Source organism: Schistocerca americana, chromosome 11, assembly GCF_021461395.2.
Source record: "Schistocerca americana isolate TAMUIC-IGC-003095 chromosome 11, iqSchAmer2.1, whole genome shotgun sequence".
In the NCBI taxonomy this organism is placed as follows: domain Eukaryota; kingdom Metazoa; phylum Arthropoda; class Insecta; order Orthoptera; family Acrididae; genus Schistocerca; species Schistocerca americana.
Genome location: NC_060129.1, coordinates 59,522,769 through 59,539,093, shown reverse-complemented (window position 1 = coordinate 59,539,093; position 16,325 = coordinate 59,522,769). Strand labels below are relative to the sequence as shown.

The 16,325-nt window shown below is 44.6% G+C and overlaps 1 protein-coding gene across 1 annotated transcript in view; it reads left to right on the top strand.

Moving 5' to 3' along the window:
• The window catches only part of LOC124554047 (adenylate cyclase type 5-like), a 589,866-nt gene that overhangs the window by 400,064 nt on the left and 173,477 nt on the right, over positions 1-16,325 (top strand). Inside the window, exon 13 of the mRNA XM_047128083.1 lies at positions 12,918-13,055. Coding sequence (XP_046984039.1) covers positions 12,918-13,055 — 138 coding nt within the window. The remainder of the gene's footprint in view (positions 1-12,917; positions 13,056-16,325) is intronic.

Below are 16,325 nucleotides of genomic sequence, written 5' to 3'. Positions count from 1 at the left end.
TCAGGGTTCATGTCATACCTGGATTTGTAAAGCGGGTATAGCTTTTAACTTGGATACTTGTGTGCACCTGTAGAACCAAGACTGCTTGTAGCAGTAACATGCTGTGGTTGGTGCAATCGGTTTTTTCTTTAACATCTAGCCAATTACGACTCTCTTTCTAAGACACAATGGTATGACTGGCAAGACAAACGTAGTAGACATGCACACCCATCGCTGATTTTCGTTCACTATTATTTCGTATCGTGGGCAATCAGTTATTGACGGAATATCATACTTAGTAGTAAGGGCTGCGTCATATGTTCGCATTTGAGCATCGGGTTTTAAAAAGTATATATTTGTGTGGAGGAAATTTCTATGTACAGTGGTAAGGATGGTATGGACTTGACTTGGAGTACTGTGATAGCAAAGGGAAGAGTATGTCCAGTCGTAAGGAAGGTACAGATATATCCATTTTCAGAGCCGATACTTCGCTCATTGTCGAATTCCGTTCAATTGAGACCACGATAGTAACATATAATTGCAAGTACAATGATAAAAGATATATGTGACCGGCTTTCTAGAATGGTTACATGTATGCATGGCCCATGGTGGTAATGATTCAGGTTTCTCGTTAACAGCAGCACCTGTCCGAATGCATAGGCCTGTTGGAGTGCAGGAATGTATCTAAGTTAACTTTGCAGTCCTCTAGACGACCGAATAGTGAACTAACACTTAGTATGTATTGGGCAGCTTTCGTGATCAAGTGGAAATTTGAGAAGATGGTGCGTTTGCGTTGGACCGTTATTCCCTCTCATGTAAATCGTTCACTTGACTGCTTCTGCGCACTTAGCGCCTTTATTTAGTTGAGAGAAGATCAACTGTGGTGTATGGAAGACACGTTTGCCTGTTCTGTAGCAATGGGAAAGACCTTAGTTGGCTTGTAAATTATAGGACTGATTTGGCATCTGTTACATCACCGACATCAGTATTCGAGAGTGGAAATAACAGTTTCCTCTATTTGTTTCTAGTTACCCAGTAGTTTACAGCAGGCCGCACCTCACTAAAGTTTGGGGTTGTAGAGAAATAATTTCCAGTCTATATCTTGGGAATTGTGTTGCGCTGGGAATAGGTAGGATACTGTGTAGTGCTTGATTTCGAGAAGTACCGGGAAAGTGGTATAATACTATGGCGACAATATGTGTGTTCTTGTAATCCCCGAGTCTGGAGATGTGTGCAGAAAAAAGTGAGCAAGCAAGGAAGCAGGAGCAGTAACGCGTTTATGCCGAGGGTAAACGGGTGCGCCTTAGTACACGTTTATGCACGTGACACTCTCCCTTTAAATATACCACTTGGAGTTCATTCTGCCGTGTAGCCGTTGTAGTTCAATATTCAAGCTGCTGTCCTCAGTGGGAGAACAGTGTAGTTGAGTAAGAGTCTTTCCATATTTGATGATATGTATGAGATTTTGCGAGGTTTAGTTGTCGGTGCAGATGGCGCTTCCCTAAGACTGGGTAGCATGGTGAGATATAGCCAGTGTGAGTGTATGCATACGATAATTTTTTTGGGTGCTGTACAGATATAAAAGATAACTGCACTGTTTGTGTAAAACGTGTATATATTGTATTGTAAAGTTACTGTGGCTTATCGTGTGTAAAAAGTCTATATATTGCATTGTAAAGTTAATATGGTGTATGTTATGGGATGGCTAGAGAGGATGAGTGTGTCCTATGATAAGAGTCTTTCTGTATTTGACGATATGTATGGTAGTCTGTATGATTTAATTGTCAGTGCAAAATGACGATCTGTGTAAAATAACCGATGAAAGTCTCGTCTGCAGAAGGAAAAGAGAAAGGCGGGCAGTGATTCGATACCGCGCGGTGTTAGTAATTCGATAACAGCCAATAAGAATGCTCGATTCATTCCCATCGTTTGTGCTGGGATATAGGAGCATCTATACAGGGTGTTACAAAAAGGTACGGCCAAACTTTCAGGAAACATTCCTCAAGAAGAAAATATGTTCTGTGCACATGTGTCCGGAAACTCTTACTTTCCATGTTAGAGCTCATTTTATTACTTCTTTTCAAATCACATTAATCATCGAATGGAAACACACAGCAACAGAACGTACCAGCGTGACTTCAAACACTTTGTTACAGGAAATGTTCAAAATGTCCTGCGTTAGCGAGGATACATGCATCCACCCTCTGTCGCACGGAATCCCTGATGCGCTGATGCAGCCCTGGAGAATGGCGTATTGTATCACAGCCGTCCAAAATACGAGCACGAAGAGTCTCTACTATTGGTACCGGGGTTGCGTAGACAAGAGCTTTCAAATGCCCCCATAAATGAAAGTGAAGAGGGTTGAGGTCAGGAGAGCGTGGAGGCCACGGAATTAGTCCGCCTCTACCAATCCATCGGTCACCGAATCTGTTGTTGAGAAGCGTACGAACACTTCGACTGAAATGTGCAGGAGCTCCATCGTGCATGGACCACATGTTGTGTCGTATTTGTAAAGGCACATGTTCTAGCAGCACAGGTAGAGTATCCCGTATGAAATCATGATAACGTGCTCCATTGAGCGTAGGTGGACGAAACTAAAATGAGCTCTAACATGGAAATTAAGCGTTTCCGGACACATGTCCACATAACATCTTTTCTTTATTTGTGTGTGAGGAATGTTTCCTCAAAGTTTGGCAGTACCTTTTTGTAACAGCCTGTATAGCGGAGGGAATGTTTGTGTATGTTGGAAGCATGAAGGCCCATGTGATGGACTGGGTACAACGTTAGGCCCTTGAGGAGGACTGCATTCGGCGCTATTTTCGTAAACAGGTTGTGTTAGGATAACAATTTTGGTGCATGCAAGCTGAGACATTTAGGGAACGAGCATTCACTATTTGTAGGACTATATACAATTCCTGAGAGGACGACTTGGTTCTTATTTTTTTAAAAAAGCAATGCGGCATAAGAATAACATTGGAAGAATTTTAGACGGCGAGTCGCCACATGGACGTTTCGCATTGAGGTGTCAGTGACGCTAGGGTGGGTACACATCTCGTATGTTCCATTAGGGGGACAGCAGGCTGTGCTATTCTATCATCAGCGGGAAAGACAAGTGCTGCCCTAAGGTGTCTCACATATGGGGTCTGAGCCTTCGAGATCTGTAACGTCAGTATATAACAGTAAATGCATACTCAAAAATAGAAGCAGCTTACACCTGCACCGGCAGCGGCTCACGTCTGCGTTCCCGCCCGTTCACGTCGGCGGCATCGAACCACGTGCGTGTGGCGCAGCTTGGAGCGTCTGCGTTCTGTAAACAAGTCTTCACTCCTATCTGATCACGTGATCATCGGTGTCTAGGTGACCTTGTATTGCAATAGGAATTTCTCTGGTGTCAAGTATGAAAAGGGCACCTGTGTGTAGTTTGACAGCTGACGGCAGTGCCACTTCGTTGGGGTTGCCTGTGCACTCTACTGAGCTGGCAGACTGAGTTGGCAGACGATGCTTGCTTGCACTGATTGCATTATTTTGTGAGCAGGTCTGTCGGCTGCGTTATGCGTTATTTGGACAGTTTACGAGTATTGAGCGTGTCTACACATCCGTGTGCTGCATTATTTAGGAGGAGTCTGCAAGTGTGTAATGAAATTATTTAGGAAACTTACAAGGGAACCTCCCCATCGCACCCCCCTCAGATTTAGTTATAAGTTGGCACAGTGGATAGGCGTTGAAAAACTGAACACAGCTCAATCGAGAAAACAGGAAGAAGTTGTGTGGAACTCTGAAAAAATAAGCAAAATATACAAACTGAGTAGTGCATGTGCAACATAGGCAACATCATGGTCCCGTGGTTAGCGTAAGCAGCTGCGGAACGAGACGTCCTTGGTTCAAGTCATCCCTCGACTGAAAATTTTACTTTCGTTATTTTCGCAAAGTTATGATCTGTCCGTTCGTTCATTGACGTCTCTGTTCACTGCAATAAGTTTAGTGTGTGTTTTGCGACCGCACCGCAAAACCGTGCGATTAGTAGACGAAAGGACGTGCCTCTCCAATGGGGACCGAAAACATTTGATCGCAAGGTCATAGGTCAACCGGTTCCTCCACAGAAAAACACGTCTGATATATTCTATACGACACTGGTGACGGCATGTGCGTCACATGACAGGACTATGTTGTCGGCGCACCTAACTTGTGCACTTGGCGAATGGGTGAGAAGATTCTTCTACTTTGCCCGATTTAGGTTTTCTTCTGGATGTAATAATCACTCCCAAGAAAGTGATGAAAACATAAGAGTTTGTCACATAAACTGCAACAAATGAATGGAACAGTTTCACAGTTGCACAGTTTTCCTTGTGCTCTGTCAAAACATATGTTTTTAACGTTTTCAAATTTTTCCGTGTGAGACCGTCAAATCCTGCATATTTCCAAGCAAATCTGAACATGTCCTGGAATTTTGGAGAGCGAAGTTGATTATGTGTGAGTGCCTAAACTTTGATAATTGACACACGATCACGTAAACAATACTGCTCTGTGTACCTGTGCAGCTTCGCAAAATCATAGAATCTTTTCACAAAGTATTTCACTTGCCGAAAAGCAAACATATCTAACGGTTGCACAAGAGTTGTACAACCTGGAGGAATGGCAATCACGTCTACTCCCACACTAAAATTGTACAATGCCTGATCCTTCTGTCCTGTATAGCTGTCAAGGAGTAAGGCAAAATCTTTGTCCGCGTAAGGAGCAATCACACGTTCATTAAAGTCTTTCACCAGTCTTTTCTCCATTTTTCCTGACGCACTGCAATTCACTACCGCGCAGTTACCTCGCATCGGTCGGACGGACGGACAGATAATAATTGTCTGAAAATAAAAAATTAAAATTTTGACTCAAGGGAAGACTTGAACCAAGGACCTCACGTTTCGCAGCTCCTCACGCTAACCACGGGACCACGGCGCTCCTGGGTTATGTAGTCAATGAAGTTGCCCATATTGCGCATGTACTACTCGGTTTGTATGTTTTGCTTATTTTTTTCATAGTTCCACACAACTTCTTCCTGTTCTCTCGATTGATCTGTGTTCAGTTTTTCAAGGCCTATCCACTGTGCCAACTTATAACTAAATCTGAGGGGGGTGCGATGGGGAGGTTCCCTTGTTAGAAGTTGTTTGCGTGTCTGGAGAGCGTTATTTAGGAGTAGTTTACAGGTCTGTGGGCTGTGTGAGATAGCCCCAAGCATGTCTTTTGTATCAGTGTGATAAATAAAATGTTCAAAAATAAATAGAATGCAATCTTTCCTTACTCTCAAACAGCAGCATCCCAGTGCAGCCTGAGTCATTTTCGCGCATTTTCCCCCTACAGACTACCATCTGTGGTTCTATGGCATAGAATCACGTGATTAACGCAGTAGCCAATAGGAGTGCAGCATTTTAGGGGTTGGTGGGTTTCTACAACATGAATGAATGAACATTGTGCTCCTAGTGGGAAAATGTGAAAATTCTCATTTCATAATACAATATCGAAATGGTACATTCATTTACAGAATATAATTGAAATTGAATTGTAATTTAGTCCTTAGGTAACTGATATATTGGATGCACTATTTGTGTCACATGTGTTCAGTTAAATCCGTTAGGGTATTTTCAGAAGACTATCTGTGGTGCGAGTATGAACATGCTGGCTGGAGGCTGTGACGTCATCAGTCGCATGCTCGCTGGCCATACACTCGCCTCGTATCCTGTTATAAACGTGTGAGAGGAGCAGACGATCTTCGATTGTGTAATGGGATCTTGCATTGGCTATGTCCTCGAGCACGTGGAGAACAAAATGTATGCAAGAATCTTGAATAACTATTTGCGCCATCACCTGACATCACGGTAGCGCCCTCGGGCGGCGACGAAATGTACTAAGTGCCTTGGGGTCTGGACCTCGTGGTTACACACTGGGTGCTGCCAACTTGGATTATGGCACTTGCGTCATCACCTGATGTCATGAGAGCGCCCTCTGCTGGTGGCGATGAGTACTAAGCCAGTTGGGCTCTGGACCCAGTGGTGAACACATCTGCATGAAATTGTTTAAACAATTAAGAGAAGTCCTTTTTTCCCATGAATCTTTAGGAGGAGATGACAAGTGAGGTTAGTACAAGTGTGCTTTCTTTCTCACCATTTTTTTTACCTTAGCAGCGAAACCGCAAATGAGTTTTGTTCACCGCCAAAATTCAAAGTTGGTGTCAGTTCGTAGGAGGAAGTGGCGGTCGGGTGACTTAGGTTAGTGGAGGTAGCCCGAGTAACCTACCTTCCCACGATTTTCTTTGCTTAGTAGAGATAACAGTGGTGTGGTGCATTATCCTGTTGGAATTTGAACTTCGCGCAAGTTTGTAGGAGGAAGTAGTGGTCGGGTGCCTTAGTTTAGCCTGAGTGACCTATCTTCACGCGGTTTTCTTTGCTTATTAGAGATAACCTTGGTGTGATGCATTATTCTGTTGGAATTTGAACTTCCAGCCATTTTCTGGGGGGTTAGGTCAGTGGAGGTAGCCCAACTGACCTTCTTTCCGCCAAAAGTCAAACTTCCCGTCATCTTGAATGACGTCACGGCCGCCATCTTGGATGATGTCATGCACTGTTGCCAAGTCTAAACGACGCCATCTTGGATACACCTGGCAACAATGCAGAGTGGACTGACTCTCTTTGTGCCAATACTAAAAGATGTCGATGCAGTGGGTAGGTTGAAAGGACCTAGAAGCTGGGCTAATAACTGTCCCCAGTAGCTAAAGATTCGGTGTCTGAGCAGAGGTAGTCTTGTTCTTGTTGATAAAGTGTCTCTTTGTTTTGTTTCCCAAAACAGAAATAAGTTTCACTTTCAATTCGTGCATAAAGTTACTAAATACAATTCTCCTTGCTGTCTGTCCGCCTGCTTAGCTGAGTGGTTACATGCTTGCATACCATTCAGTGGTCCCGGGTTCGATTCCCGCAGGGTTGGAGATTTTCTCCGCTCGTGGACTGGCTGTTGTGTTGTCCTCAACATCGTTTCATCCTCATCACCAGCACGCGAGTCGCCCAGTGCGGCGTCGACTGTAATAAGACTTGCACTCGGCAGTCAAACTTCCCTGGATGGGGCCTCCAGGCCGGCTATGCCATACCATCATTTCATTTTTTTCCTTTCCATCATAATCTCTTAACGACTCTCACACATGCAACATGCAAAATGTGCTATTATCACAGTATGTAGGCTTCTTTGTACGATTTAGTTGTCTGTCTCACAATGTGCCGGCTGCGGCCACAGCTGGTGCTAGCAGGGCGGACATCTTGGTCACTGCACACTTCTGCCTAGATGTTACTGGAGTCAGGGACGCGCTCATGTCGTGAAAGCGGCGCGCACCCACACTCATACATCTGCTTGCATGTGAGGCAAACACAGGCGACTATACGGAAGCCACACGCGTGTAAACGCAGCTTCGGGCTTCCAATGATGCACAGGACATAGGAATCAATACTGGTGCCTTTTTAATCCCCCACGCAAACAGAGGGCTGTTAAGAGTTTAACGTATGTACCTGTGTGTGGCATCGTATCTCCCAAACAAAAGATCCGATTCTAATGTAGTTTTTTTTTATTTGAAAGCTGGTGTAGTCTGGATGATTCTTACCTATGTTCTGTGTTGCTAAGCTCATTTTCTTTGGCTTGGCAGTCTACAAACATCTCTATAGATACAATACTGACTTAATATCACCAGTCTCCCTATGACCTGAGAAAACTCATATAGAACTTGTAATGATACAAAGAACAGAGGGAAACATAGTGGTATCTTTCCAACTTTTCTCTACAAATATAAATCACATGTGGAACGTTCACAGTAGGCCGTTCGTAACCAGAAATATTTACTATTGTTTATTTAGTTTCCAGTCACAGTTGCATACATATTCGTAAATGGTGACTATTTTTCGAACAAGTCTGTTCCTTTTCGAAGCACTGCTTATGCCCAAAAGTCCATCATTAGCGAAAAATATAAATATAACATGTTAAAGTACATAATAATTCTGAGGCATCCTCACGTACAAATCATGAGAGTTAAAATGTGTGAATTCCTAAGAGGGCAAATTGCTGAGGTCGTCGGTCCCTAGACTTAAACACTACTTAAACTAATTTAAACTAACCTATGCCAAGAACAACACACACACCCCACCCGAGGGAGGACTCAAACCTCCGGCGAGAGGAGCCACGCAATCTGTGACAAGGCGCCTCAAACCGCGTCGCCTCGAAGGTTCATTACAACGGTTCTGACATACCTGCGTCATTATCATGCGATGTAAAACTAACTGTGGTGACGAAACTCACGGGATGGTGATACGAACAAATACAGTTTGCTGTAGTAACAGGTACAGAAGGTATTAAAGGGCAGCGCGTTGGCGGAGTTGTCATTTGTACTCAGGTGATGCGCGAGAAAGCGCTTCCTACGTGATTGTACCAGCACAGACTTTGAACGCTGAATGTAAGATGGAGCTAGACGCAAATCGTTATGGAATACAATATTCCGAGATCGACAGTGTGAAGAGTGTGCCGAGAATACCACTCACCACAGACAACGCTGTGCCCGGCGACCTTCACTTAACGACGAAGAGCAGCGCCGTTCAAAAAATGGCTCTGACAAGGGAACCTCCCCATCGCACCCCCCTCAGATTTAGTCATAAGTTGGCACAGTGGATAGGCCTTGAAAAACTGAACACAGATCAATTGAGAAAACAGGAAGAAGTTGTGTGGAACTGTGAAAAAATAAGCAAAATATACAAACTGAGTAGTTCATGGGAAGATAGGCAACATCAAGGACACTGGGATCGCAGGAGCGTCGTGGTCTCGTGGTAGCGTGAGCAGCTGCGGAACGAAAAGTCCTTGGTTCAAATCTTCCATCGAGTGAAAACTTTAATTTTTAATTTTCAGTTTATGTGACAAACTCTTATGTTTTCATCACTTTTTTGGGAGTGATTATCACATCCACAAGAAAACCTAAGTCGGGCGAGGTAGAAGAATCTTTTTACCCATTCGCAAAGTGTACAAGTTAGGTGGGTCGACAACATATTCCTGTCATGTGACACACATGCCGTCACCAGTGTCGTATAGAATATATCAGATGTGTTTTCCTGTGGAGGAATCGGTTGACCTATGACCTTGCGATCAAATGTTTTCGGTTCCGATTGGAGAGGCACGTCGTTTCGTCTACTAATCGCACGGTTTTGCGATGCGGTCGCAAAACACAGACACTAATTACAGTGAACAGAGACGTCAATGAACGAACGGACAGATAATAACTATGCAAAAATAAAGAAAGTAAAATTTTCACTCGTGGGAAGACTTGAACCAAGAACCTCTCCTTCTGCAGCTGGTCACGCTACCACGGGACCACGGCGCTCCTGGCCTCTCGTTCTCCTTGTTATTGCCTATATGGCACATGGACTACTCAGTTTGTATATTTTGCTTATTTTTTCACAGTTCCACACAACTTCTTCCTGTTTTCTCAATTGATCTGTGTTCAGTTTATCAAGGCCTATCCACTGTGCCAACTTATAACTAAATCTGAGGGGGGTGCGATGGGGAGGTTCCCTTGTGAGTACTATGGGACTTAACATCTATGGTCATCAGTCCCCTAGAACTTAGAACTACTTAAACCTAACTAACCTAAGGACATCACACAACACCCAGTCATCACGAGGCAGAGAAAATCCCTGACCCCGCCGGGAATCGAACCCGGGAACCCGGGCGCGGGAAGCGAGAACGCTACCGCACGACCACGAGCTGCGGACGCAGCGGCGTTCACGTAGAGTTGTTAGTGCTAATAGACAAACAACGCTGCGTAAAATAACCACAGAAATTAACGTGCGACGTAAGGCGAGCGTATCAGATAAGACAACGTGGCGAAATTTGGCGTTAGTGGGATATGGCAGCAGACATGGCCTGCAGCGGCTCTCCTGGGCTCGTGGCCATATCAGTTGGACCCTAGACGACTGGAAAACGGTTACCTGGTCAGACGAGCTCCTGTTTCAACTATTAAGAGCTGATGGTAGGGTTCGAGGCTGGCGGAGATCCAACAAGTCACTGTGCACACCGGTGGTGGCTCCCAAATGGTGTGCGCTATGTTTACATGGAATGGACTGGGTCTTCTGGTCCAACTGAACGGATCGTCGACTGGAAACGTTTACGTTCAGCTACTTCAAAGACTTAATGTTCCCAAACAACAATAGAATTTTTTTGGGTGACAATGTCACCGGACCATAATTGTCTGTAATTGGTTTGAAGTGCATTTTGCATAATCCGAGCAAATTACACCGCCACACTGATCGCTCGACATGAATCCCATCGAACATCTGTGGTGCATAATGGACAGGTCAGTTCGTGCACAGAATTCTGCACCACCAACACTTTCGCATTTATGGGCGGCTATAGAGGCAGTATGGCTCAGTATACCTGCAGGTGAGTTTCCAAAGAGTTGTTGAGTCCATGCTTTTTCGAATTGCTGCACTGCGCTCGATAAAAGGAGGTCCAACACGATATTAGCCGCTCGGGATTAGCCGAGCGGTCTAGGGCGCTGCAATCATGGACTGTGCGGCTGGTCCCGGCGGAGGTTCGAGTCCTCCCTCGGACATGGATGTGTGTGGGTGTGTGTGGGTGTTTGTGCTTAGGATAATTTAGGTTAGGTACTGTGTAAGCTTAGGGACTGATGACCTTAGCAGTTAAGTCCCACCGGCCGCGGTGGCCGTGCGGTTCTAGGCGCTTCAGTCCGGAACCGCGAGACCGCTACGATCGCAGGTTCGAATCCTGCCACGGGCATGGATGTGTGTGATGTCCTTAACTTACTTAGTTTTAAGGGGCCTGATGACCTCAGATCTTAAGTCCCATAGTGCTCAGAGCCACTTGAACCATTTCTAAGTCCCATGAGATTTCACACACATCTGAACAATTTTTTTAACACGATATGGGGATGTATCCACGACTTTTCTGGGTTAAGTGTAATTCCAGTCTAATATATAAACGTTGTTCTTACAGTATATATTCGAACTGTCTGTCCTTTCGACAGTTGACTTTCACGCACTGGGCCAACTTAGGAAATGTGATAGGGCGTATTTGACAGACACCACGAGTGTGCAATATGTTTTCGTGTGAATCACATTCTCATACAAATACTACAAATTTTACAGGTTTTTCTTTTTTCAAAAACTTTGAAAATTATACTAATCCTAGTAAACAGTGGTTATAATATTGCAGACTTGGTTGAAAATTAAAACTGCATTGATTGCAATACTGTATTGACAACAGCCACAGGCAGTGCCGCAGCCGCAAATTCTACAATTTCGTTTAAAATCTGCTAATTCTGAAAGCTAACTCTATTGATAACAACTGCAGGCGCCGCAGCAAATACTAGAAGCTTGCAAACTGCTGCTCCGTTGCCCTATGACTGTCAGCTGCATTCTAAACTTCATAAAAGTGGATGTAGCATTACATATTTTGTGAAAGCAGAGCTGTTGTACCGCCTCCTGCGGTGTCCGAATTGCTTACAGCCCGTGGAGCGATGCGTTGTTAGGCTATGGCCATTAGCTGACTGCTGTACTGCTAACATCATGGTGGGGCTGCACAGATATACAGAGTGATTAAAAAAGTAAGAACAGATTCCAGTTGTGTATTACAGACAAAAAATAAGAGAAACACATTCCGCATGTCACTAGATAGAGGAAGGTGTAAAATTTTGACACAGCTGCACTGTTTTTTTTTTTTTTTTTTTTTTTTTGTAACAATGTGGTGAATACTCCACAAGAGAAATCATTTTGTGTGCTGGAATTCACGCGAAATCATCCACTGTTCAAGTGCAAAGTACACAAGCAGACTTGTGACCGGCACACAAAATTCTTGGAAGTTGGTTGTTTCAATGCAAAGGGAAGAGCACTGGTCGGCGACACACATCTGATGAAAATGCCGAATGTATCCGAGATGCGTTCACACGGAGTCTTCGAAAGTCCACAAGACGGGCAGGCCAAGAGTTTCAACTTCCTCAAACAACGGTCTAGCTTGTTCCACATGAAGCCTTACAAGTGGCAGGTACTGGAGCAATTGCGTACCAGTGACCAGCTCTCCAGGATATGGTAGAGGACACTTTTTATCCGAGTGAATCGGCGTTTCACCCATCGGCTAAAGTAAAGCGCCGTAAGCAAGACTTTGGGGGGTTCACAAAGTCCTGGCGTCGTCTTCGAACATACAGAAGACTCACCGAAACTGAATGTGTTTTGGGCCGTTTCTGTTCATAAAGTTGGAGGACCTTCCTCTTTTGCGGAGGAAAGTGTGACAGGAATGTCATACCTGCACGTGCTACGAGACTGGTTGTTTCCTCAGCTTCACGAAGGTTCTAATGATTTCATTTTTAAGCGGGTTGCGCCCCACCTCACTTTCACAGTGAGGTGTGGCGTTATCTTAACAAGACCATCCCACAACGTTGGATTGGGAGAGGTGGACAACAAGATCTTGTTCATTGCTTTTGGCCTCCCAGGCCACCAGATGTCACACCTTGAGATTTTCTTCTGTGGGAGCACATAAAAGACACAGTCTTTGTCCCACCTGTGGCAGCTACTCTTCAAGAGCTGAGAAATCGAATTGATGAAGCTATCGAGTCAATAAGCATGGACCTGTTGATTCGTGTTTGGAATGAAATAGGCTACCGTTTCGATATTTCTCGAGTAACGCGTGATGGTCATGTCGAGTGTATGATATATTGTCTTTGCGAACATAAGACTTTGGTACTTCCTCTGTCCAGAGACATTCACACTGTGTTTCTATCTTCCATAGTTTCTCTGTAATAAATAAATGAAATTTGCTGTTTCTCTATGAATTACTCTGACTTTTGATGGACTGCTTACGAGCGAGTGTGTGACTTTAGTCCGACAAGTGACGTGCGCCACTCTGCCACTGTGTTCCAGTTCGTGCGGCTGGAGCCGTGCCACCACCCGCGGCTGGACCAATGGGCCTCCCCCAACACGTCGCGCTCCAGCGTGGCGGCGCTTGAGAGGCTCAGGCTCCAGGAGGAGGCGGGCTGCCAGGAGGCCTACGTGTTCGACGTGAGTCCAGCTGCCTGCTCTCAGGGTGTCACCTCCAATGACCTTCCTACAAGTCTCCAGTACATGGAGTGTTACGCGAAACCACTACACCTTCCCACAATGAGCATCATATCTCAATATTTTTGAAATGGGCCCTAATATTACATTACTTTGAATCCAAAAACAGTCTTCCTCCTCCTCCTCCTTCTTCTTCATTGCCATCATCACCATTATCATTCCTACCCTCACACTATTAGCGCAACCCCCACTACCATAATTATCGTCATCATCTACCTCCAGAACCACAGATACCAGTACCACCACCGTTGTTTCCGTTACAACCATTTCCATGTCAGTGTCCACAACTGACATCCTTACAACATCCACAACCAACACCACCACTACTGTAACCCCCACCATTATTATCATCAGCATCACTCTCACACCTTCACTGCAACGTTCATAAGCAATCATCAATTCCATCATTACACTACCTTCATTAACACCACACCGTTAACCATTAACCAGTAAGACCAGTACCATTAACACCACTACCATCACAATAAACCACACTGAGAGAGTGTCACAATATCTCACCACAGTTGAGACAATCTTCATTACTAACCATTGTTGTTGTTATTAATACTAATTTTCAAACATGCATCACAAAAAGCTGTTTTGTATTCATTTATTATTATTGCAACCTTTAGTGTGTAGCTGTTAAACGGACCTCAGCTTCATGTTTGTGAATTTTCAATATGCTACATGTGCAAAATTGTACTGAATATACATGAAATCTTTTTCCACGACCCAGTTTCTGTGAAATATGAGACATATTGTCCATTGTTTCATACCAAGATGGTGATTTATGATTAGAACCCTACGTAATAACAAGTGAATACAAAGAGCTTTCTGCCACGCATTTTTCAGACGGTATTGCTGCTGTCGAACGCCACTTGAAAAGGATTTTATTGTTTGTTTCGCTAATATTCTTCTTCATCTTTTCAACTAAGTCTCACAAATCTGTGGCTATGCGGGGGACAGTTACTTAAGTTTTAGTTTGTGAACGCTACAATACGGTGGGAAAGAGGTTTTGGCAAATGATAGTATGCGGAGCGGAACGTAATTTTTTTGCATGGTCGACACATTTAGGTCTTGTATCACCTGAGGTATTGAAGCAGGTACGGTTTTCTTAAATGAAATGGTAGACTATTTGTAATGGCATTCGAAAGCTCTAGAAAACACGACTGCAGTGGTGCAGCGTGGCCAGAATAAAACTGGCCCGTAAAATATTTCATGCACCATAAGATAGGCAACTGATGATGCCTTGCAGAAAATAAAGGCGAAACGCGTATGACACTAAAGTTGTGTTTTATTCAGTTGCCGTCAGACGGTCCATAAGTAAAAATTATCAATATAGCGTAATATTACACGCAACTGAGGAAGACAGGACTAAAAAAGTTGAAGTGCCATGAATTTGAATGTCATTGTGGGCAGAATCATCTATTGCGATATTAGCACGTCCAATGTCCTTACAGCAAATCACTCAAAAACTGTGCATATCCCTGTGGAATACAGCTACAACAAAGCCCGCTATATTCCTTTTTTTCCTGAAGAAGCTACAGGGTGATCATAATTTCATTCAGAGATTATACAAATGTATTTCTATGGAACTACAGCTGTGCAGGTTTTTGCGAATGATACAAGGAGCCTTCAATAAGTTATTCAACACTTTTTTGCTGAAAACATGTTGCTTTTCTCCAGGATTCCAGTACACCATTTTGCTCACTACTCTTTTGGATGCAAAACTCTATTTTTGTATCTTTGCGATGGCCTTAAACTATGTTACTGGGAACGCCTGTGTTCCTACATGGCACATCGGTCGACATCGCAGACAAACAAAGTCGTTCTGCATCAATAACCTCCGCACTTCCAAGTACTGCTTCCCACGGAGTCCATCGTTCATTGCTCCAAACAGACGGAAGTCGGAAGGTGCGAGATCCGGGCTGTAGGGTTGATGAGGAAGAGCAATCCAATGAAGTTTTGTGATCTCCTCATGGATGCGAAGACTTCTGTGAGAACTTGTGCTGTCATTAAAAAAGAAAAAAAGCAAGTTCTTTTGAAGTTTTGTGGCGACGAAAACACTGAAGTTCCAGAATGAGATTTTCACTCTGCAGCGGAGTGTGCGCTGATATGAAACTTCCTGGCAGATTAAAACTGTGTGCCCGACCGAGACTCGAACTCGGGACCTTTGCCTTTCGCGGGCAAAGTTTGGAATGTAGGAGACGAGATACTGGCAGAAGTAAAGCTGTGAGTACCGGGCGTGAGTCGTGCTTCGGTAGCTCAGATGGTAGAGCACTTGCCTGCGAAAGGCAAAGGTCCCGAGTTCGAGTCTCGGTCAGGCACACAGTTTTAATCTGCCAGGGAGTTTCAACACTGAAGTTGTTTCTTCAATTTTCCGAGTGTAGCACAGAGTTCTTTAAAGTTGACCGTTGCCCCATGAAGGAAGACATGAAACATAATAACCACTCCAGAAACCCGGAAGACCGTTGCCATGGCTTAACTGGCTGCGGGTGCGGCTTTGAACTTTTCCTTCGGAGGAGAAGTGGTGTGACGCCACTCAATGGACGGTGGTTTTGTGTCCGGTTTGAAGTGCTGAATCTGTGTTTCATCGCCTCTGGCAATACTAGACAAAAGACTGTCGCGATCAGCCTCGCAAAAGCACGAGCAATTGCGCAGCGATGGTCCTTCGTTGTTCTGCATGGTCTTTTGCTAGACAGCAAGGAGTGCTGTGGGCGCACACACCTTTGAGTACTTAGACTGGTGGATGAGTGTACCACCACTACCAACGGAGGCGAGCAGTGATGCAGCGAGATATTTGATTGTGAGTCGCCGATCACCTCGAATGAGACTGTCCGCACGTTCCAACATTGTAGGAGTCACAGCAGTGTGTGGCCGGGCGGCACGCGCGACATCGGACGGCGATGATGGCAAACACCTCGCCGAACGACTCACCGTGCTTTTGTTTGCTGCCAGGTGTCCGTAAACATTCTGCAAGCGCCTATGAATATGTATGAGGCTCTGCTTTTTCGCCAAAAGAAACTCAGGAACAGCTCTCTGCGTGGGACTCGCCTCCATTACGGACTTCAGTTTGAAAGCTACGTACAGCGCCGCCACCTATAGGAACTTCATGAAACTACAGGGGCTGAAGCGGGAATAGTCCACCATATCCCACAACAAATTCCGCAAAAGTGTTCCATTACTTATTCAACTCGCCTCGTAGCTTAACTC